General features: G+C 41.5%; 2 protein-coding genes across 3 annotated transcripts in view; one reads left to right on the top strand and one right to left on the bottom strand.

The window, feature by feature from the left end:
• Positions 1-2487: 2487 nt before the first annotated feature.
• On the bottom strand, positions 2488-7224 carry irf1b (interferon regulatory factor 1b). 2 transcript variants are annotated; one of them, XM_068600331.1, is made up of 10 exons: positions 7076-7224; positions 6378-6471; positions 5691-5790; positions 5433-5600; positions 5266-5306; positions 4676-4805; positions 4441-4557; positions 4282-4310; positions 3994-4105; positions 2488-3193 (listed from the first exon to the last, which is right to left on the bottom strand). In XM_068600331.1, exons 2-10 carry the CDS (start codon positions 6462-6464, stop codon positions 3087-3089), a joined length of 891 nt encoding a protein of 296 aa, XP_068456432.1. In that variant the 5' UTR covers positions 6465-6471; positions 7076-7224; the 3' UTR covers positions 2488-3086. The 2 variants fall into 2 exon arrangements, with proteins under 2 accessions (XP_068456432.1, XP_068456433.1); XM_068600332.1 differs by having other exon boundaries at positions 7080-7218.
• Positions 7225-16765: 9541 nt separating this feature from the next.
• acsl6 (acyl-CoA synthetase long chain family member 6) overlaps positions 16766-25399 on the top strand; it is a 34367-nt gene continuing 25733 nt past the window's right edge. Inside the window, exon 1 of the mRNA XM_068599817.1 lies at positions 16766-16888. Coding sequence (XP_068455918.1) covers positions 16843-16888 — 46 coding nt within the window. The 5' untranslated portion in view covers positions 16766-16842. The remainder of the gene's footprint in view (positions 16889-25399) is intronic.

Genomic DNA, 25399 nt, shown 5'->3' on the forward strand with positions numbered 1-25399 from the left:
AGTTTAAACTCACTCATAAAAAGAGTAGTTTGTGTAAAATATTTTTTTAAATATCTGAAACAAACGGCTTCTTTTGTTTTTAGTCGCCACCAAACGTTTGACTCGGTGCAATATGACGAGCCAGTTCTGTTTTTGTTGTCTTTTCCTGGCAGGATCAGCCGAGGATGAAGCGGTCGGGTCGCCCTCCGCCTCCAGAAGGAGGAAGAAGAAAGCGTCTGGAAGGGAACTACGTCTGAAACTGAGACCGTGGGAATCGTGCAAATGTCTGAATTCAGCAATAAATGTATGGGCAGACGGTAAACATTCGGTCTGAAGTCTTTCACATCCGTTTTTTTTCCTCCAATCTTCAGTTTATTAAACCGTAAACCACCAATAAATACACATATTCATCCATGAACTGAGAGCTAATGAACTGAACCAAAGTGTCTCAATGTGTTGTGACTGAATACATATGTATATTTAATTTAGCTAATTCAAAGTATTTGCAAAGCTAACAGCTACACATAGTATTATATATTTACTTCCTCGCCGGTCATACCTATGGTCGGATTACGTGACGACACACTTTTATAACTCCTGGTTCATAAACGTTTTATGCCAATGTCTGAGTATTTGTCTGTATAATTTGTCGAAAAAAAGCAAAATAAATATTTTTTTTAACAAACAAGCAGTTTGAGCGCTTCTTGTAAACATTTATTACCAACAGCTGATAAGAACGCTGATAAAATAATAATGAACAAAGGTTGTAAATGAAGGTAACAGACCCGTCCACTGGCAATAACATCGATAGACCAGAATGCACTGCAGCTGATTACAAACTACTTGATTAGCAAACTGCAGCGTTAAATCTTCATGATCCGTCTTTTGTTGTTGGCATTAAGTAGTTGCCCGGGCTTGTCTTTTCTTTTTATCTGAGTGTTGAAATACATTTTAGGAAGAAAAAAATAAGGTCCTAAAAATAAGGCCTGAAAATTAAAGCAGTATATTTATTTTATTGAAGGGGGGGTGAGACGCTCAAGTATTAAAGTCTTTTGTGATTTAAATAAATAGACACAACTTTAATCCACGGTTTTTAATGCACTGGTCAATTTCAAGATTTTGGGCATTTTTCTTTCTTCCAGGCTCGTGAAGAAAATACACATCCAGGTGTTTATTTCACTACTCTTTGTCTGTTTGTGTAGATTTCTCCTAAAATCAAAAAAAAGTTAGCGTTACATAATGCCAAATTTGCATATTTAAACATAGCCAACAACAGCCCCGGCTCAGCAGCGCTAGCGGCTAGCTTGCTACAGCGGGACCACCCACTGAAAGTATGAGCGGCTTGTAACCCGACTTTTACGGTTAAGCTTCATTGTTATGATTAAACATACATTTTCAGAAAACATGCAACAACAAGCCATAAATAGTGTCTTTGTGTTCGTAATCAACGGGGAAAGTTTCACGTTGACATCTAGGAGTTGTTGTTTTTCAACCGTATCCACCGTCTCACGCAACGGTAAATCCAGAAATACTTTTCCAGCGAAGTATCAGATATCGTCTCCTCATTGTTTTCATCTTTCTCGTGGACCAACGAGGTGAAGTCTTGTGTTGCTCACAGTCATCAGAGAACAAGCCAGAAAAAGCTGGACAAACCTGAAAAGATTCAAGTGATGAATGAAACAAATCTGTGGGTGTGTGTGTGTGTGTGTGCACCTGTGTGTGTGTGTGTGTGTACGTGTGTGTGTGTGTGTGTGTGTGTGTGTGTGTGTGCTACCAGCTTTGTGGTTTATCATGAAGGGAAACAGCAGCTGCAAAATAAAACCTGCAGACACCTCCCGGCTTTTTGCTTTGTGAATCTGTTCATTGTCGAGACTTTTCTGAATGAAGTGTGTTGATCAACGACATTGTTTTCTTTAAAAAGTGTTGGGATTACAGGGAAAACCCTGGAAGGGAAGGAAAGATAACTGATGCAACCACTTACTTTATATCTAATAAAACACCAGCGCTGCTTTTGTTGTGGATTGAAACGTTAAAACCAGTGTAACCTGTATGCTATTTTGATGTTATTTTTAAAAATTCAGTTATTAAAATAATGACGTACTTGAGAATACTCGACTCTTGACCCAATTTCTATGATTTGTTTTACTGAAAAAGTATTTTCAAAGCTAATTTATTATTGATTCTACAACGACGTCTTTGTTAAAACTTACAAACTGTAGTGAAGATGTAATCCATATTTATTGGTCATGTCTATAACTGGTATAAAGTAAGTTTGCTTAACTTGTTATTTATTTATACATGTATCTGGTCATATTTGGAATTATTTAATTATCTTGTTATATTTTTGTGAAATGTTTTGTCTAATTCTGCTTTTATTTATCCTCATCAAGAATTTCCATATATATATATATATATGGACCAAATATCAATTATCATGAGGTCAGTCATTGATTTTAATCCACCGTAGGACTTAAAATCTCATAATAAAGAGTCATATTCATTCACATTTAGATTTATTTTACAAAACCACACACACAAAAACAACTATTTACAAACATTAGCTACAACTGCTTGAAGCAAAGACCTGCACGATTTCAAAGAAGAGCTTTTACCAGAAGTTAAGAGGTTTTTCTAAACTAAAACATACTTGTGCACGTAACGGAAGAAACAATGATAATGTGAATTACTTTACTTTACATGTTAACTAGATGTAAAATGTTGAGCGCACTGATTATGATGTAGCCAGCTTTTCGAGGTTATGGTCTCCCTCGTGCGAAATTATGAGTATGATCTTGTGCATGTTCTGCCTGAGCGAGAAAAAAACCCACTCCTGTTTTATTACAATCCACCATCACAGAAAGAAACTGAGCATAAAGAATGCTTTGAACCAGCCAAAAACATTGAGAATGAACAGCGTTTAGAGTCCCTCAAACGCAGTGGAGCTCTTCCCAACGTCGCACAGAGGTTTAGACGGATCTTCAGGTTGACGGTTGATTCAGATGGGAAGAGGGTCTCGGAAACAAAGGCGGCCGGGACAGGATGAGCCCTTTTTTATAAGTCCAAAAGTGTCAAGAAGCACTCTCCTGTCCTTTTGCCCTGAAGGCATCTCAGAAGATGGACGCCGACTGGAAGAAGCTCTTCCATATGTCGTCTGTGGGGGCTGGGATGTCTGTGCCCAGAGTGGTGTACTGCGGCGTTTCCTCTAGCTCGTCGACTGGAAAGCAAAGAGGAGACACGTCAAAGGTCAGTTATGTTATGAAGCACTAAAACATTTCAGGAAGTGACCTTGAAAGTCCAACTTTGCTGCATTCTAGGAAATGTAGGAGCCGGTGTTTGCTCTGACTCGGCCTCCCGTGTGTGCAATAAGCGCTGGAGTACCACGTTATTCATATTTAATTAATTAAAAACTAAAAAAAACTACATGATTAGGTTGAGGCAACACAACTACTTAAAACTACTTAGTTAGATTTTGGCAACACAAGTTATTGTTTAGGTTTAGACAACAACACTACTTAAAACTACTACTTAGTTAGGTTGAGGAACACAAAACTACTTAAAACTAATTAATTGGGTTGAAGCAACACAGCTACTTAGTTAGGTTGAGATAGCAAAGCTACTACTACTTAAAACTACTTAGTTATGTTGAGATAACAAAGCTACTACTACTTAAAACTACTTAGGTTGAGATAACAAAGCTACTACTACTTAAAACTACTTAGTTAGGTTAAGATAGCAAAGCTACTACTACTTAAAACTACTTAGTTAGGTTGAGATAACAAAGCTACTACTATTTAAAACTACTTAGGTTGAGATAGAAAAGCTACTACTACTTAAAACTACTTAGTTAGGTTGAGATAGCAAAGCTACTGCTACTTTAAACTACTTAGTTTGAGGGAAACATTGCTGTTTTGCGTTAAAATAAGGATGTCACTTGACGAATAAGTCAACGTTAGCGTCCCGTTAGGCGGTCGGCTGCGTGTGTGACGGCTTGTTACATCTACTCGAGACATTTACCTGAGGACGATTCACTCCACTGGCTGCCTGGACTGGTGCATGCTTCATTGCTCAGGAACCCTGTGCTGTCAAAGCTGCACATGAGCGAGTCTTTCTCCAGTTGCTGACAAATCTGAAAGAGCAACACTGGACTCAGTATGGCTATCTTTTTGTCTCACCACTCCCAACCCCAAACAGTCTTAATATTTTGGGTATTAATGTACAAGGCAAACAGGCCGACTAAGACAAACATGGGTTTTCCTGTCAATGAAAATGCATGCATGTGAGCGTAGATAGTCCCGCGCTTACCTCGACTATGTCTGCGGAAGAGTCGTAGTCTGGAAGGTCACAGCAATGAGGAAGAGAGGGAGGAAGAGGGCACAGTGAGTATGGCACCTCCGTATGGTCTATCCGTCTGAGATTTCATTTAAAACATTAAAGCGCGCCGCGCGTGAGTCGTCGTCTTACCGAAGCTGTGCTCGGGCGAAACCTCGAATCTCTGGATGAAGTCGCTTGAAAAGCCGGCGTCGATCTCGACCGACGAACTCCAGTCGGGGACTTCGGACGGAGACACGAACGAGAAGTCTGCAGAGATGCCAGACGGTCAGCGTCAAATACACTCGATGAGTGACAGATCCGAGGGCTTCAAGTACACAGTTACAACTGAAATGACAATCCAGTATTTATATTTCTCGCCCCTCACCTGGCTTCTCCATTTGCACCGTGCTGTCGACCGTGTTCTCCTGAGTGGACGACGAGGCGTCCTGCTGCATGGACTCGTGCCTGGGCATGTCGCTGGAGTCCTCGTCTTCCTCGCTCTTGATCACCGAGTGCTGCGAGGACAAAGAGAGTCACATCCGGTGAGATTTAGGACACGAACATGAGGAAATACTAACAGCTGAATGGGTTCAATAAAATATATAATCGACTTCTGACGGTAACAAGATAGTAAGGGTGGGAGTGGAAAATTGATACGGCACAGTATCGCGATATTTTGCGTGGCGATATTGTATCAATACACCGAAGTCAAGTGTTATAAACTTGTTGGTCCTCGGATAGTAAAATCCCCTTTTTCATGTTGTTGCAATATGTTGTCAAAGTTTTCCTTAGGAGACAATTTGCGGTGGAAAAAAGGGAATAAATCGCAATATTTGATATATTGCGGTATTGCGATATTATCGAATCGGGACTCGAGTATCGTGATAAAATCGAATCGTGGGGCCTCTGGTGACTCCCACCCCTACAAAATACTAAAGCCAGCATGAACATAAAATGATCAAAAGATATATTTACCTTCCTTCTCTGCTTCGTTTCCTTCACTTTGCATCGTTTGTCTGTGCAGAAGGAAGAAAGACGTTTAGATGACTTGATAGAAAGAAAAAAAAAGAGCCGGCAGCCGCCGCACACAAAATGGTGATTTATACTTTTTTTAGAAAAAAAAAGCTGGCTTCCTGTCTCACCTCTAGATTTGGTGGTGGCGGGCAGCATCCTGAAGACGCGCACGGCCTGGTGGCCTTTGTTGATGCTCCTGTCTTTCACCTCCTCGATGTCGGGCAGCGAGTTCATGGCACAGCGGAAGTTGGCTTTCCACGTCTTGGGGTCGCACGCCTGGCCCTCCACGTGTTTGCCTGCACGGTGCACTTTAGTTTAGTCTCCCCGTCCTTTTTTTTTTGTACCCCGCCCTCTATAGACATACAGTCCTGTATCTGCGCGCCCACCTGTGTGAATGGCCCATTGTTTGAACAGGTTCGCGTCCTTCTCCATCTCCCAGCCGTGGCGAGCCGCATGCTTCCAGGGGATGGAGAACATCGTCTTTTCCTGTGAAGGAACACGGGGAGGAAAAAGTGAGTTGGATCGAGAGGTTCGCCGTGGAGCAAAAACTACACGCAGAGCACATGTTTCCTCAAACACTGCCTTACTACAAAGCCATGATTGTGTTACGATATGCTTTGCATCGCACACATAGTGGCCACAGAGGACACACACACACCTAACACAACCTATTTTGAACCACAGCATACCATGTTGGGAAGAGAATCTACAGGTAGAAATATAATATGCTGTAATATCTGTGAAATAGAGGCCAAGCTCTGGGTCACGTCCAACTCTTGGTGTGTATTTTTGGTTTCAAATGGTTTTCCTTTTTCCTTAAAACTTTCTCCCATAACACATCTTCTTTACGAAACCTATTGTGACTTCAGTCAAGCTGCTACGCTGAAGCTAACATGCAGATATTGTGTGGTTATAAAACTAACAAACAACAAACAAGCGTGCAGCCTTCCCTCCCAAGATGATACTCTTGTTCTACAACAAATACATTTCGGGATATCTGTTTCTGTTCTCATGCTGATATAATAACCACACAGTAAAGACAAAAAACACAGGAAATAGACAAGAGCTCTCACCCTGTCCATCCAGTCCAGGCCCGAGATGGCGTTGGACTCGATCTGCTTCTCGATCCACGGCCTCATCCTCATCCTTGACACGGGCATGTTGGACCTGAAATATGTAGCGAACAAAAGAGGAAATGAGGAACGCGATATAGAAAGAGATTGAACGAGGGGAAGTCTCGTCCCGCAGTGTAGATTTACTGCTGCCTGCTGCGGGCCGAGGCGGGAGGACGCGAGGAGTTCACGGCCGGGGCAAGGAGGCGAACAGGGGGGCGTTTACGCGTGGGAGTCAGAGCTACTTATGAAGGTCACAAAAGCCCGAAAAAAAATTAAAACTCAACACGTTTCCTGATTTGGCTTTTGAGGCTTTAGCTTCAGTTTTTCATTTTACGGTTGAGAAGTTGTTTTATGAAGGGGGGAAAAGTCGATTTGGAGACGTGCGCCAAAAGGAAATGCATGCGCGCGCCAAGACCTCACGCCTCCTTCTCCTGCCGCGCGCACACATGTAGGTTTAAAAAAATAAAAAAAAGTTGAATTGCTGAGCGCGTGTTGTGCAAATAATTGGAGCTAAAAACTAAAAGCAACAGCTGTTAGAGGCTTCTTTGTATCCATGTTCGTGTGCTAAATTTTTCCTAAATCTCAAAATGTGTTAGCGGCAATAAAACAAATAAAATCGTGAGACATCTTGTGCAAAGTGATAAATATAAACTCACTTACAGAATCTGCTGTGATCCGTAAAGAGAGGAAAAATAAATGCACGAGGGCAGTCCGGTTTGGTTTAGGTTTGTCTTGAAGAAGCTTCTCCTCGCTGTGAGTTTATCCGCTTGAAGACGGGTCTCGACCAAGAAGCGCACACTCAGTGCTGCTCACCGGGCTTTTATACGTTCAGTGAAGATCTGGAGGGTTTTCCCCGCGCCGGGCACGCGCACAGACACGGACACGCGCACACTGTGAGAAGTGTTCACCCCCGGAATGAAGCAAATCAAAATCACAATCTGCGTTTTAAAAGACTTGCTATTTAATGAGGCGCTTTATAATCATACAACTTCATGCACGTGCTGCTTATTTCAGAAATGACGTCAGCACGTTGGGAACACAGGACGACAGATCAGATCCGTTGCAGTTGACACCAAACTACTTATTCTTTATACGGCGACATAAACATCTTTCAGCCGAAACAAGGCACGTCGTACACAAATGACGTCATATCTGCATTTTGACAGCACCCTACCCCTCACACACACACACACACACACACACACACACACACACACACACACACACACACACACACACACACACACACACACACACACACACACACACACAAGTCAAACACAACAAAGTGATTTCATGATTTAAGACACTTGCAGACTCGCGTAGGTGTCTAAATGTAAGTTACAGTACAGGTTGACATTTCTTACAGCGGCGCATGCGCAGCTGCCTGCCCGGTTCAGCGGCAGATCGGTTTCCGAGAAATCATGCTGCTGAACTCAAGGAGGAAGTTAAATAACAAAATAACAACACTTGTTGGCTGCACGTAGACCGACCAACCTTAGACCCCTTTTTACATGAACCCACAGAGTTCCGCACTCTTTGCAGTGCCATGCCTGTGGCAAACATGGCAACACGTGCAGGTATTGTATTACCTATAAGGATGCTATAGGACTGTAAAGTTGTATATGTTTTATGATAATGTGTCGTAAGGGCCTTGTCATACTTGTATGATAATTACGTGTGTTTATTAAACTAGTTGTGATAGAATATGGGATATAAATATGTAGTTTGCACCTTATTAGAATAAAAATTAAAATGCATATCACATTACACCACACTACACGTAAACATGCACGAGCTTTCATACTCCAGATGCCGAAGCCAACACACGCCCGGCAGGATAAGCACGCGCGGCGACCAGCCCTTTAGTACAAACACCATCCTCTCTGAGAAGTAGGGCATTTACAAGAAATGATGTAGTGATTTTAGAGGCCGCCGGGGGCGCTGCGGGACTTGGTCGCATGTGAGACATGCACTCAGACGGCGCGTGCACGGTCGGCGAGAGCGCAACGCGGACGAGCCGCGGTGGAAACGGCAGCTGCTGCTGCAGCTGTGTCACGCAATAAAATCCTCCTTATCATCCATATATATGATGATTATTGCCCAAGAACTCGTGTAACGTGTAACCAATGCGTGCACACACACACAGAAAATGCAAACGACAGCACATATTATTTTAAAGTCTTATAATAGCGTACACGTAGAGTTTCTCGATTTATCTCGCGTTTTGCGTGTGCATAAACAACAACTCCCGCTGTAAGACATCATGGATGTGTACACGCGGCTCGCGTGGAGATACGGGGGGTTTTAAGGGCCCAGGTGTAGTCGCAGCTCCCGGTGTCGCTGGCCATCTTGGGGCTTCCCGCGTGTCGGTGTTTGCGCGCTCACGCCGGCTGCGCGCTCGAGGAGGGAAGAGCAGGGAGTTTTCCGGTGGAGTTTTCAGTCCAGTCTGTGGGATTTTCCGATTTAAGGCTGAAATCTGGATGGAGGGGGTGAAATTATCCCGTGAATTGTTCTCGAGTCCCAGTTGATGAAACACAGTGTGGGGAAAAACATGGGAATTACAGGAATTCACATGGAGCAGCTGATGCAAAACACACCTAGAGTTGAAGACTTTTACTTATTCATTTAAAATGTACCATATCACTTTTTCTGTTCTTCTAGATTATTATGCTGGGATTTTAATTCTGGCTTGTTTGGGGTAATGTAAACACGCTGTTGTGGGTCCTAAGGGGTCATGAGGGGTCATGATGTGTCATGATGTGTCATAAGGAGTCTAAAGGGGTCATGAGTGGTCTAAAGGGGTTGTGAGGGGTCCGTAGGAGTCATGAGGGGCCGTGAGGGATCTTTAGGGGTCCAAAGATGTCGTGAGTGGTCTTGAGGGGTCATGTGGGGTCATGAGTGGTTGTAAGGGGTTGTGAGTGGTCATGAGGGGTCGTGAGTGGTCATGAGGGATTTTGAGGGGTCCAAAGGGGTCATGAGCGGTTTTGAGGGGTCATGGGGTGTCCTGAGGGGTCCTGAGGGGTCCTGAGGGGTCCTGAGTGGTTATGAGGGGTCCCAAGGGGTCCTGAGAGGTCCTGAGTGGTCATGAGGAGTCCTGAGGGGTCCCAAGGGGTCATGAGGTGTCCTGAGGGGTTCTGATTTATTCATTTCCTTTTTTCACAGCAGCTATTTTGACATTTCACAACAGGGTTAACTGTCGGACTAAACGTATTTAAAGTCACGTTCTATTCAGTGGGTCACATCCCACCCAGAGAGCAGCGAACACAAACACCAGAGTCCTTATTGATGTTATTTATTACAGCTGTGTTCACTCTCACAAGACGTCTGTCAAGATGGCTGCAAGTTTATCTATAAGTTAATATGAACACTTTACCTTTATATTAACTAACATTATATTGAGAGCATTTCACTGTCTGATTGTATCACAGACTGTTGTTTTATTCTGTGTATTGTTTTATGTGCTAACGCTAACTATAAAGCACTTTTTACGAGATGCTATAATCTCTGTGCGTTAGCTGATAACATTTATATGTCTGCATCTTTTTTGACTCATTGCTTAACCTTAAGTTATCTATCTGACCATCATCTAAGTATAATGTAGTAAAACTAGCAATACAAAGACACCGGCCTGCTCACAGTGAGAGTGGTTGTGATCATTTAAACCGCCTGTGAGGATGAGACCTTGAGGGGGAGACCTGCAGCTCATCACGTCGGGGTCACCAGGTCAAGTCAAAGCCGCCGCTAGTTAGCAGCATGCCCTGAGCTCACGGTGGTTTATCATCGTCCTCTTCAGACGACATATATTTTTGCATGTTTTGTGGATGTTTTGTGTGCTGATTCATCCTCAGTGTGTGAGGGAGCGATAGGGTATCTCTCCACAAACACACTTAATGACTCACTTTGGTCACTTTATTACTTATCAACATCAACACATTTTAAAAACATGATTGTTCTGCCTGTATATATAATACTGCTATTGTAGTTTCTTTACTGTTTTATTACAGTTTATTTATATTTCTTTATTTTACTGTGTATCTCCTGCTGCTGTAATTTTGCAATCCCTCCACTGTGGGACTACAAAGGATATATTATCTTATTTTATTATTGTTTTTTGGTTGTTTTTCTGGTAGTTGAGTGGGTTGAGTAGAGTTTTTTCACCCTAAAATATGTTATGATATGAAGCACCAGCTCCAGGTCACGCAGCTGCCTGGTGAGGTAAGTCGTCCTGTGGAGGAATGAACAGTGTAATTGGATCCTTGGTGACTCTTCGCTAAGCTCGACCCCTTCAAGCTGTCAGGCCTACGAGACACTTCACTGCCATGGAAATATGTTTCTGGCAATACATTTTATAATATGTTTTGGATAAGGTGATTTCAGAGAGAAACGGACAGAAAGGTTTGATGTAATATTTGTGTTTAAAGAGATATTTTTTATAGGATGTTAAACTGATTAATCAGTAAAAAAAAATGCTTCAAAAAGAAAAAGACACAAGCTACAGATTAGCTATGTTAATATTTCTCTGAAATTTAAAACATTTTATATATTTTGAATTGAGAAAAGAAGATGCCGTCCTCTAAATTAAACGTCAACGTATTTTTGTCCACCCCCCAGTGCATTGTGGGAGTGGGAGCGTGTGCAAATAGGATCCAGGGTGCATTATCTACTTTTTCAGATCACACATTTTACCCCATTTAAAGATGCATTTCCTGAAATTTAGACCTTTTTTTCTGTTTATCTTCTGGTCGGGTTAGAGAGAGGGAGGGAGAAAAGGAAGCGCGTGAAAACAGAGGGATGTTGAAAAAGGCAAGATGAAGGAGCGATAAAGGGAAAAGAGTGATATAAATGCATGACTGCAGCAGTTTTATGGACATAAGTTACACGTGGAGTTTCCATAAAGGACACAAACCATCACAAGTTACATCTCCTCTGCAGGTTTTACCAGAACTGGCCTGCAGGTTTTTAAAGTGTAGCTCCCCCTTCAGGTCAACACGAGTACTGCTTCAGTTCATCAGCATACCTTCAGTATACATCTGATAGATCCATATTTATATATATATATATATATATATATATATATATATATATATATATATATATATATTAGACTCATCTCTCATCTTTGTGTGTGTAATATTGTAGCTTTCATTCTTTAGGCCTCAAACTGTTAATTAATTGAATCTCAACGTGACGTTGGGCCTCATAGATTCAGATGTTGAGGTTTTTCAGTGAAAGGTCACACGGCAACAAGGTTTAGGAACTCCTGGTTTGATTTTAATTAATGCTAAAATTATATTAAATAATCTCATCTTGTGTTTCCGTACACAATTTAAATCTGCTCGTCATGGAGTAAAAGTATGAAGTAACATATGATGTATGCTCAAGTAAAGTACACAGAATACCTCAAAGTTTCTTTTAATTAGTCACTGTACATACTTCTATTTCACTTATATACTTTATATACACTTCATATATACTGTATGTATTTTATATACACTTCATTTACACTGTATATATTTTATATACACTTAAATTACATTGTATATACTTTATATACACTGTATATACTTTATATACATGTCATATACACTGTATATACTTTATATTCACTTTAAATACACTTCATATATTTTATATACACTTCATATAAACTGTATAAACACTTAAATTACACTGTATATACTTTATATACACTTCATATACACTTTATATACACTGTAGTTACTTTATATACACTTCATATACTTTATATACACTGTATTTACTTTATATACACTTTATATACTTTATATACACTCTTTATATACACTTTATATACACTGTAGTTGCTTTATATAGAGCAACCTCTAATCCGGAGGAAGCAAGGAAAGTTTAAAAAAAAGGAGAGAGAGTTGGTGGAGTGTGTCTCCCAGTCTCTCTCTCTCTCTCTCTCTCTCTCTCTCTCTCTCTCTCTCTCTCTCTCTCTCTCTCTCTCTCTCTCCGGTTCCTTCTGTTTTTATCTCCATACATTCCCAGTGTGCTTTTCCTGTCAGGAAGCGAGTCACGTGGTGGAGCGACGCCTCATTTGATGGGTTTATGGCAGAGGTTGCGTCTCTGGGCAGAAAGACTCGGTTACTGATTAAACCTGTGAACTGTTCAGAGGGTCACGGGGTCACGTGACGTCATCGCTGCTGCTTATCGCTGCTGCTTATCGCTGCTGCTGTAAAACATAAGATATAAGAAACCAGGCGGACTGACAGACAGGGTTTTGTTCAATTTATCGTCATAAAAACACCTCTTTATACATATTAATATCTATAAATCTCATGCTTTCAGAAGGTCCACACAGATATGTTTGTTCTCTTAACGGGAGTGAAAATCTGATTTATTCTCTCATCTGATTCAATTATTACACGTATCTTAAAATAAAACATTACAAAGTGTTTCATGTACAACTTCAAAGAGACAACTAACAAAGAGTGAATAACATATGATGAGAAATAAACAAAAGATACTGAAACGATAGTAAAATCACAAGATCTCAGCAGCTGTGAGGTGTAATGCTACACTGCTCGTGTTGGTGCTTCACTGTTTTATGACTGTTTTACTGTTTATTTATACGTGTCTCTTGCTGCTGTAATCCTGCAAATACCCAGTAGGACTAATAAGGGATTATCTTACTTTCTAACTTTAATTTCTTCAATCAGTTACAACATACATGTAACAGACATAACGGTCACACAAGGAGGCTAGCTTAGCTCACGTGATACCTCTAAACCCAACAACAAACCTCCTTAAACAATTATTTTTTGCGCAAATACTGCTGGGATTTTATTACCTCCTCATATAACTCACACATAATATAATAATCTGTCATTTCAAAAACAATAAAAGGCGCATCAGGTCGTTGACCTCTTGATGTTTTCCATTGCTTCTGTCATCCGATGCTTCGTTGTATAAATGATGGATGCTCTGCACAATATACTCGTCCTCGACTCTTTAAGGTATCTGACTACTGTTTGTGCTATTTTTAACTCTTTGTTTCACGTCATGTTTTGCACGTTCTTGTTTGTATTACATTTCGTGTGTACTTTTCTGCGGACTCAAGGAAGATTAGCAGCCGCTAAGACGTAAGCTAGCGGGGAGCCATCGTCCTTTTAAGGTGAACTTACTATACTTTGTATTGATGACATGAAAAGCTGCTAAATCAAATGAGCACAGTGGCGCTTTGTGTTCATCTAAAGATCACAACTCATGATTAACCAGCATGGCATCACAAATTGCATATTTATTCTTTCTACTTTTTCTTAATTCTGCAGTTGAAACACAATATTTTGTCACATTTGTACATGTTGCACCCTCCTGCTTCCAGTTTGTGATATTTAGACTCAAATGTTTTTACACAGAGCCTTCTCTATATATATTGTGTGTGATTGTGTGTTTATGTTCCTGGTGTTTTTATTATAATGTATTAGTTTTTATTGTATACAAGTAGTATAATGATTTTGAAAATGTTTTGTAAAGTGTTTTTGAATACTACAAAAAGCGCTATGTAAATTAAATGCATTGTTGTTATTATTTTTATCATTATACTTCATTATACTAATAATCTAGGATGTTTCTCTTGACTTGCTGGTGAAATATTCAGGACCGTGAGACATTTTGACCTTGACATTTTGACTCTGGCACATAAGAAATCCACAATTTATTAGCATCCTGTCAGAGGAGAGAAAATATGTTCTTTGTCCCTTCTGACTCTTCTGACCCGTGACTTTAACCTCAACCTCCGACCTCTGTGGTGATAGATAAGACTTTTAGGATTGTATTGAAAGTCATGTTGTTGTTTGTACCTCTGGTGTGTACTTTGATCACATTGCAGAATAAATAAAGCAATCAGTGGCCTCACCACAGAGCATTCGCTGCAGCGGAGCCCTGCTGACCGGTCACAGGTAACTCAAACTACAAACCCAGTTTCTCTTCCTTGTATTTCAGTCTGACCTCTCGTCCTCCGTCGGGGAACGCGTGAATACTCGTCTCAGCACACCGGATGCTTCTCTGCTCTCCGTCGGTTGTGTTTCCTCCGCAAAGAAGAAACAGAAGAAGAACAGGAAGCTAACGGATGCCGGCGCTGCGAGTGACAGATCAGAGGTGACCCGTCTGACGAGGTCAGTCACGTGACGGCGGCACGACGAGGGAGTCCCCCCAAAAATATAGTTAATTTACCATTTAACACCTTTAAAGGTTTGGTTCTACGGTACAGGCTGTACATGAAGAATAATGCACTCTTGATTATTTAGATATCCCACAAACAACGTTGATTTGTACGACTTTATACTTAATGGCGTACTTCATTAGCTATTTTAAGTATTTTACGATGTTTTCTAAACATAAGTAAGTATTTTACGATCTTTCCTAACCCTAACAAAGTATTTTACGATATTTTCTTAAACCTAACTAAGTATTTTACGATCTTTCCTAAACCTAATATTTTACGATCTTTCCTAAAGCTAATATTTTACGATCTTTTCTAAACCTAACTAAGTATTTTACGATCTTTTCTAACCCTAACAAAGTATTTTACGATATTTTCTTAAACCTAACGAAGTATTTTACGATCTTTCCTAAAGCTAAGTATTTTACGATCTTTTCCTAAATCTAACAACGTATTTTACAATCTTCTCTAAACCTAACTACGTATTTCATGATCATTTACAACTAGTACAAATAATTATATATATTTTTAGTTTTTTAATTAAGTTTTCTATGATGATGGAAGTTTATTTTGAAAAGACTGTAATGCACGTAACAACAAGCTAAAATTAAAAGCGCTGCTGGCTTTCTTAGAAAAACACGCGATGAATAAAGATTCACCTTTTAGTAAGATTTCATCTTGAAAAGGAGATTTTTGATCTCAAGGAAGATTTCCTGGATAAATAAACCTTAATATGCATACAGTTGTTTGAGGATACGTTATTAAGTATTAATAACACTCCTTCGGTGCGATACCGTACATATTGTCACTGCTATGCATTTGTATTTACACTCTGGGGATAAATGTGGGGGGAAAATATATGAAAATAGCTAACAGCTGTGAGTACTAACGAGAGCCATGTTGTTTGTTTATGTTGTTTGTTTATTTTCGCTATTTTCATCAACCAAAACAACTGGCAACACAAGTCGAATCATCTATAATCGAGCGTCACTCGTCTTGCTTTCTCAAGGTTACCTCTGCCTTCAAATATAAAATATTCAGATAAATCTTTTTGCACGTTGCGCTCCAAACCGGTCATGTGACTTTAAAGTTACCCACAATGCAAATGTTGCTTTAAATGAATATAGTTAATGATGACATTGTGTTTAATTAAAAGCTTCCAGTCTGAACAAGACAACACAGGAAACATCCTCACAATAAATCTGAAGCAGCCATCGAGCCAAACCGTGATGCACAAAGGACTATTATTATTATTATTATTATTATTAATAATAATAATAGTAATTATTATTATTATCACTATAGATATAATCTAATTATGTTGTGCCTCCATCTTTGTCTCCCCCTCGCCGTCACTCACCCGCCGCCTCTCTCTCTCTCTCGTGTCGGCCCATCTCAAGGTTACTTTAGTTCATTGGGCGTGGCTTACTGCACCACGTGACCCTGATGCAAAAGGTACTCTGTGTCAAAGCTGCGCTCAGCTGCAGGGACGTGTATGGTGTGATGTGCCACGGATACCAAAATAGCACAGCTGCTTTCCGGAAGAAAAAAAACTAAATGTATTAAGTCCACAAAGAAAAAAATAAAATAAATATATATATATATATATATATAAATACAAGAAACACACACAAATGGTTGATATTATTCCTACAAGAGTATTTCAATCACCAGGCACGATTTTTTTTTTTCAGAATTCCACGGTTTATTTCCGCAATAAAATACGAGGATTAAATAAAGTCCCCCCCCCCCCCCCCCCCTCTCCCTCCCCCCTTAACCAACCCCAGTAACCTTGATCGCATCTCCAGTCCGACCCGTGAGCCCCGGCGCTGCAGTCTGTGATGGCGCAGCAGCCAACTGGGTGAAGGTGGAGCTCCCCACCAGGAGGAAAAGGATGCTTCAATAGACCGTCAGTTGTTTTTTTTTTGTTTTTTATCTCCCCCTTTGCTCCTCCACATTAAAGCCCCGCTGGCCGCCGCCATCTCCGACCCAGCTCCCCCACTGTGGTCTGCCTCACACACACACACACACACACACACACACACACACACACACACACACACACACACACACACACACACACACACACACGCACACACACACGGTCGCCCTCCCCTCTCTTCCCCTCCTCCCCTCCCTTCTTAATCTCTCAGATTGTCGGCGACTTGCTGCAGTCGATGCTGCAGTTCTGAGCCGCTCCTGCACCGGTACAGCTGACTCAATGAGAAAGACATGCTCGCATTCGTTTTGGTCTCTGGGTCGCTCTGGATTATATTAGGTGAGTTTGCGAGAGATGTGTTCGTGTTCATGTCTTTTCTATTCGTGTGAAGGATGTAGCGTCGCAAAAAGGGGCTGTGGCTACACAACGCGCGATGCACCTGCATGTCTCCCAGAGGCGGAGGCGCATCGTGTGTCATTCAATGCCGGCTTTTCTTCTTCATCCATCGAGGGCTTGCGGCGTTTCGATTCAGGTTTTTGCAGAAGCTTTACCGTCTAGTTTTCTTTTGACTTTCCATATATGTGTACATATACACACGTATATTATTTTACTGCAGCTGGTGCGTTGCCTGCACTGTAATGACGCCTGTGACTTGTACAATTTGTCTCCCCCCCTCCAAAAAAAAAGACTACACGTGTTTGAACACAGCCTCTAAAGGTGAGACATCTTCCAGGCTTTAGTCGGGACCAAAGCGCCGGTTTTGTTGTGTTATCACCCAGCGTGTGCTTTACTTTGCCAAACATCAGGTTTACAGCAGAGGATGCACGAGCTGCCATGCGGCTCAGTCATTCTGCAGATTTCATTTCCGTGTGGAAGTATGCGCGTGTGTGTGGGTGGGTGTGTGTGTTTGTAACTGAATGTAACCATTAAAGGAAAAGAGGGATGTTGTGACTAGAAGCCAAACGGGATCAAACGTGAGCGTTTGAGGCCGACCAGCTGCTAAGGTCGTGTGACATTGTGCGTAGAAACCGGACACACGTCATCTAAAACCCGCTATCAGTGGATGGCCTCGTCTTTCACAAAACCTCCCCGGTGTTTGCGCCTCGGCGAGGCTGCAGCAGACGTCCATCTTCTGCTGGTCTATTCAGCACCGAGCGCGGCCGTTTGACAGGAAGCCGGTTGTGAAACTCAGCATTTTCTATTTCCTTTCTCTTTTTTTTTTTGTCCTCCGCCATGCTTCGGTGATGGAGGGGAGGGGAGGATGAGGAAGGATGAGGAAGGATGACGCGCCTGAAAAGCGCGCGTCCGATTGGACGGAGCTGTCCAGGAGACATGGGGTGCTGAAATCCTTGCGGCCTACCGGCAAAAAAAAAAAAAAAAAAGGAAAGAAAAAAGAAAAAGCAACCGGTTTATAGAGACACGACCGCACACCTCTTCTCCTCTTTCACGTGCGCGAGGACATGCTTTGGGGTTGAAGATGTAACCCACGTTTGGAGCTTATAGTGTGACGGTGTTACTGAGGCTGGATTTTAACGGTGAACAGGTGTAACTGTGTGTTCCTCCGCCAAAGAGTATAGGTCCCCCAGGAGCTGCAGCTGCAGAGAAATTCATGGTTGGTGCATTAATATTACAATCAGCTGTTACAGACGTTGAAGCCCAACAAAAATATACATTATATACATATATTTATACAAAATATACATTATAGTGATGCTGTGGAGGGGAAGAGGGGATTCATGACACCTTTAACCTGAGCGTCCCAACATCCTGCTGCTCCTAAACATGAATAATTCATTTTAATCAGCATTGAGTGCAGCCCCGCACAGCGTGTAAACCTATTCTTTTTCCCTCCTCAATATTTGATTAAAAAGGACGACGGTGGAGTTGTCCCACTCTTTGACAAGAAAATAACCAAAGAGTTTTTAATGTATGTTTTATAAACTTATATATGAACTGTATATTTAAGTGTGGTAGCGCATGTCCGTGTGAAGAATACTGACTTGTCACTTTACATGGCGCCTTTTTACCGTCCAAAACGACCTTTTGGTGGTACATTACAGATCAAGGAGGGATTGTGAGAATGTTAAAAAAACCTGCAAATTAAAGAAGCTCTTCATGATTTGGCTGCGTCATACATGTCATTGTGACATGACAGCAGTGTGAGGAGTTACGCGGCGTGTAGAGTCGTGTGTATTTCCGCTGCTTACAAGTGTGTTTTTTATCCTGCAACAATCAGAAAGTAGTGATTTTAAAAAGTTAACTAACTAAACTGTTAAAATGATTCTTATTTTTCTTTACCAAAGTAAATGGGTATTTCATGATGTTGGTAATGCATTCAGGTCAACAATCTTTCCATTTTAGGGCAAATTATTTAAATTTGAGGGCTGAATATTGTGTTTTAAACGCCTCGCTACTACACAGCATGCTAGCACAATAATAGTTAGCATGCCAGCGACTAGCCTGAGCGATGACCGCGAGCCGTTAGCTATTTGAAAGCTTGACGGCCGTCTTGAAGAGGAATATAAAGGACTGTAGTCAACGACCAGCAGTTCATTCTCTGCTTGTTATCTTCTGTAACTGTGAGCACGGTGGAATTAACGAATTAGCTCCTAAATGAACGACTCAGGGCTTCATCTGTGGTGCAGAAACCTGCATCGCTATCGCCAGAAAATCATTCATTACATTGCAGAATGTATGAGGTACATGTATATTAGATTCTGTAATGTGTTAAGATTTAACTTGAGATTAAAGCTTAATCTAAAAAGAGACAGAAAGGTCTTTTCTGTGGTCGTGTTGATTCTTGTATGGCGTCCTTGAGGCATTCTTCTTCTAAATTTCCAGAGAGACGCCTCAACTCTGGTTGAGTTTTAGGATCACATGTACTCTAAAGGCTCCATCCTGCTGTAATCAATAGCATCAGCCGGTGCGGGTGCTCTCAGGTCCACATGGCAGCTCTCCTTTCCGAGTGGCTTGTTGCTGATTCAGCATTCAAAGTGCTCCTCGTCCTCTTATTGTAAGCAGTAATGGGCTCCAATTAAAGTGCTGAACCGGGCCCCGCCGCCTTTCGCGTGCTCCAGCAGTTCTCTTTCGGGATCGGCGTTCCGCGTCATGTGCAACGTCCGTTGGGTTCTTGTTCTGCTCCTTTCAGAGGGAAACCTCTTAAATCTCATTTAAGCAGGACGCTGGAAGACGTAGCCGCCGGCCTTGAGGCTTTTGCAGCGATCACTTAACCCCCCCGTGACAAGATGCACATGCACGCTGGCGACCGGTGCGGCCTTAAGAGAGATGTAGTTTCTCCCCTTGTCCTCACTTTGACAGTCAAATACAAACTGGGAGCGACTGCATTTAGCATGTAGCTTGTTTTAAAACGTGCAGATTTCAGCCGTCGATGCAAAAGTGTCTATTTGCATACAGCGTGTGCCACTGTGTGTGTGTGTGTGTGTGTGTGTGTGTATGTGTGTAAAGGAGAAGAACAGCGCAGGGGGGAGGGGAGAGAGAGTGGTGGAGGGAGGGAGAGAGGGAGGTAGGGAGGGAAGGAGGGAAGGAGGGGCGGGTGGGTGTGGCGAGCGTCTGTCGAGCTGAGGGTGGTGTGATACGGAGGCCAGCGAGGCCCAAACCAGGCCAAGCTCGCATCTCGCTGACTTCCTCTTGCTTTGCCTCAGCTTAACGTGGCAGTGAGAAGGTGATCAGTTAGTAATGCACACACACGCACACACACACCACACACACACACACACACACACACACACACACACCTTCTATCCTTTTTGCCTTTTCCTCTTTTCCTTTTGCTGCATTTCTGATCTGCCACACGTCACCGGTGCGACGTCTTTCCTCGGCAGCTTGTGTCGCGTTTGTTTTATGAATGAAACACAATTACCTGTTGTGTTGCACATCAATCAGCAGGAGGGGGGGGGGGGGGGTTGTACTGTTACACAGAGTGTTACGGTGTCAGAGCAATTATCCCTCAGCGACAGCGGGCAGGAAGTCGACTCATGGAGGTTTGAGTAGAGGAATGAGGATGTGAGAGCAGGATTAAGGTATCTGGGTGACATTGAGGACACGGACGAATAATATACACACAATGGCATCTAGGTGATCAAGTTTATATCAAAAAACACCAGAAACAATCTTGCCTTCATTAATATTTACAACTAAACTGTAAAAAAAAACAAACGCTGTGAAATGTTCTGTGTTTGTGAGCAGTAACCTACTGTAAACTATTTCCCAGTAAAATACTGTGTTTTCATTCAAATATCACAGTAGTCAAAGCTTTACTGTAAAAACAATATGTATAAAAACAGAGTAGTGCTGTGGGAAAATCACAGTAACCAAGTCATTGCACCCAAAAAAGTACTGTAGAAAATGACAGGAACTAATAATCTACTGTCGTTATAAACTGTGTTTTTTTACAGTAAGTTACTTGTCAATGGCTGCCAGCTAACAACTGTCAATTTCACAGTGTGTTTCTTACAGTGTAGCTCAAAAAAAGGTAAAAAAAAAAATAATTTTAAATAGTGGAGATTGGGGGATCCCGCCACAATAAGAGTTTGCATTTCTTTTGTTCTTTTAACATGTGAAACAAAATAAAAAGCAATAGATGAACTGCTTTGATGCGAGCGACGCTCAGCAGAGCGGGATGTCTTTAAATAGAGCGAGGTTACTGCTGGTCGTCCACCCTTCGGTGCTAATAGGCCGTAATCTCCCCACGCTGGACTCTAATCATTGGTGACGGCCCTCAGATGGGCCGAGGGGGCGGGGCTTCAGGACGCGTGCTGCGTTCCCTCCGCTTTAAGCCCCCAGAGGTCACGGCGCGTCTCGCTGGAGCCGGAACGTCGAAGCCGAAACACAACGCAAGTGTGCGTGCATTCACAACCCCGGGCACGGGAACATGAATATGTTCATAATGTCTGTGGGTTCTCCGCATATGTTTTCTGCATTTTGTCTCAATATCTAGACACACACGGACACCCCATCCCCCTTCATGAGTCAAATAGATGATCAGGACAGAAATACCAAAAGGACGTGACTAAATCAAAATGAATTAATTGGATTTAAGAGGCGTTCATGTAAAATGTTTAATAGGTTTTAACAATAATCCACAAAGCCTGTGGACAAAAGGAGCTTTGCATGATCCGGTCACATCTTTTATTCTAACTCATCAACATTGCTTCTGGTCGTTTCCCCTCCGGAGCTTCAGGAGTTTGCAGCCTCTCGTGTTTTTACTGTTTGCAGCTAAATGCCGGATGTTTTATTTCTGCCTCTTTGCAGCCGGCTAACTAACTAACTAACTTGTTTAAATGATCTGAATTAAGTGACTCCAACCTTTCACTGGTCCTCAGGGGAGCGGCGATTCAGAGGCACTTTCGGCGAGCTAATTGTGGGATTGAGTCATGGACGCTGCCACTTCGGGAGCACATTTGGCTTTTTGTGTGATTGAATACAGCTAGAGGTATTTTATTTCTGCTCCTTTAGGGTTAAAGGAATTAATCCCTTGGTAGTAACTTTACACCTTCAGCACATCCAAGTGCACACTAAGCCTTCTGTACACACACATACTCGTTCCTGTGATCCACCTGAAGCTGATTCAGGAACAGCTGTAAAGATTTCACTTTGTGCGTCTCATCGCTGAGCTGTTAAAGCTTTTAAAATCCCTATTTTTAGGCCCTTTTCTCAAAAATTGCATCTCCAAACTAAAATGTGTGTATCCCTGCAACCACTAAGGCTATTAGAATAATGTTGGTGTTATAATAAAAGTTACACATGTGAGATTCTGTTCAGATGTGTAAATATCAGTCTATATGTTTCTAGTTAAGAGTAAATGAAGATGACACACAGGAAAAAAAGCAAAAGTGTTAAGTCCGCCTAGAAAGAAATCACTTTTAGGATGATTATTTCTTTGAAATGATTCAACTGTAAGGTTCAACTCTAACCCAAACTATAACACAACATGTCTCTGCAGAGGTTGACTTTGATAAAGTGAAGCAGAAGAAAGTTAGAGAGGGTTTAGTGCAGAGAACATTCAGGCGAGGACTCCAAAATTTGCATTGGGGCCCATTTGTGCACATCTGCATGAACCAAACTATATATTTCACTTGTATATGATGTTCAATACATCCACATGCAGAAGTTTTGGGGCATTTTATTCATAAAGCAAACTATGATGTACAGTTTTATCCAACAATCGCTCAGTGAAGCGGGAGCTCCCGGTTCAGACGTCATGTCGCGTGTGCATCGAGTTCAAAAAGTCTGTTTTTCGTGACCCAGCTGTTCAGGCGCAGCAGGAGCGCTCAGTGTTTTGTCATCGACATGAGATTTCTTTGTGTTGTAGAGTTCCCTCAGTGCAGCGTGTGACTGTGCACATCTGTCAGGCGGCCCAGAGAGCTCTGATGGCTCCAAAACTATAGGCATTGACTCATGTCGCATCAGATTTATTTAGAAGCGTTCTTCATTCATCGATATTGATCCGGTGCGACGGGGATCAATCCGACCGCTTCCTGTCTCGACACGACTCTGGAGATCAGATTTAAAGTCAAGGCAGTTGTCTACAAAACAAACAGAGGACTCTTCCTGTAAAGCGTTGGATCGTGTCCTCGTCAACAAAACTTCATCCTTGAGCCTCTGGATCCGTTCAATGCAATCGATCAAACTTTATTCGTACGGCTCTTTGCCGACAGGTCGACGCTTCACAGACGAGCGACGAGCCAGAATATATATTAAATATATGACGATTTGTGACAAATGCAAGTGAGATATGGAAATCATTCAAATAGAATTAAATATAATTTTAGTAAGAAGTTATAATAACACAAATAGTATTGAAACTTAAAAAATAAAAAATATATAATAATACAAATACAATATAATAATAAAATATATATAAAATAACAATTAAATATCATATAATATAGTTCTGCAACTTAAATAAAATACAAATAAAATAATATAATAATATTCTACAACTTAAATACAATATGAGCCATATAAGCGCTAAATAAAATAACAATAAAATATATTATAATATAATGCTACAACTTCAGTTCAATAAGATACGTATTAAATAAAGTAGAATACATTTCTACAACTTATGTGAATATTTATATTGCATACTTTTGATGGAAAAAGAGTGATGAATAAAATAACAATACAACTGAAGTACAACTAGTACCGGTTCATCACTATAAACATGCGAGACATAAAACATTTCAAGGCCATAAAGAGATTAAAAACAAGCAAAAGCTAACAGAATCCACGTGTCAGCACCTTGAAACACACGTAATGTGTCTCTGCTCTCTGTCTCTCGGTCACATTCATCTATAAAGCCAAAAGGCCATAAATGCAGCAGCTGGCGGGCGACGAACTTGATTTTTTTTATGGCGTGATTTCTTAAATTAAAACATCAGAGAGGCCTCTGGGTTCACAGGCTGATAAAGGTTATTGTTGTGGCTGACCTGCTGTTCTTCTGCCACCAGCTGAAGCAACAACACCCTTTGTAGACGGCAACGAGTGTGTGTGTGTGTGTGTGTGTGTGTGTGTGTCCCTGGGGAGTGATATTTAGGTTACAGGACAGAGAGTTGGACTCCAAACTGCTGAGGAGAGACGCTGGAGGCAGCTGAGCAAATCACCCCGTTTATCTAAAGACGGTCGTTTAAAAGGTCTTTTTGAATCCAGCGGCTTGGTGTTGATTCTGAAGTTGCTGCAATAAACACACTGATAGAGACATTAAATGTGTCTTTTATATCCATCTAACTTCAGTGACTGCATTCACATCCAGTGTTTGAGGACTTTAGAGGCCCTGAACGCACCTCACCCCTTCAACGAGTTACTGAGAAGTCACATCAGGGTCACCGCGTCTTCCAAAATTGGGGAAAAAAGACAAATATATATATATATAGATATATATATATATATATATCTATATATATATATATATATATATATATATATATATATATATATATATATATATATATATATATATATATATAAGGCAATATATATAAGGCGAAAAAGCATCAAAACATAATACAGAAGAACAGAAGAAAACAAGATTTAAAAACATATAAGAAGATTCATTAAAACATCAAAAAAAAGTCAAAAAGCAAAGAATATAATAAAAGTTAGAGTATAGATAGAGATAGAGTTCGTGAAATAGTCGCAACATTTTTCATATTTTCATTCATCTACGTCACAAAAACAAAATCCAAGATGGCGGTGGCCGTATCGCCGAAACCCGAGGCTTCAAAGCGGTGTTTCACAAACCAGCGAGTGGCGTCACGACGCAGTCTGTCGCTACAACCTGCGTAGCTCAGATTCTGCTTCTGTCTTCCACATTTAATATTTCAAGCATTTCTTTATTGGCAGTCAAACAGGAACAAAGAGATAGAGAGAGATAGAGAGACACAGCTACAGGCCGTTAGCCGTTAGCTGTTAGCCTCTCAGTAAGCCGGTCGGAGCTCCGGCAGCTTTGCGTCGCCGGCTGCTGCCGGGTCGTCTCGTGGCAGGCGCGCGGCGGCCGCTTGCACGTCCGTACTGTGCGGATCATCGGTTGGTTCGGTCCCGCTGGCTCCTCGCCACATCCTGTTGCCACACAAACGAGAGCCAGGGGCTCAGTGATGACTCAGCAGATTATTTCCTGCAACTATTGCTTTGCAGAGACAGTTTGTTTATGTACGTGTAAGATGTGACTTCATGCTTGAAACTGCTGAAGACAGTTGAGGACTCAAAAAAAAAGCAAACTCAACATGTGTGTGTTTGTGTTACGGTTGATTTAAGACACACGAGGTGTCAGCAGGTCACGGGGTGGAGTCCCTCCATTTTTAGTGTCGTCTCACCTCCTCTGCCTCTCTT

The sequence above is a fragment of the Clinocottus analis genome, unplaced genomic scaffold (assembly GCF_023055335.1).
Source record: "Clinocottus analis isolate CAN_PGR_092001 unplaced genomic scaffold, fCliAna1.0.p SCAF_5, whole genome shotgun sequence".
Classification (NCBI taxonomy): domain Eukaryota; kingdom Metazoa; phylum Chordata; class Actinopteri; order Perciformes; family Cottidae; genus Clinocottus; species Clinocottus analis.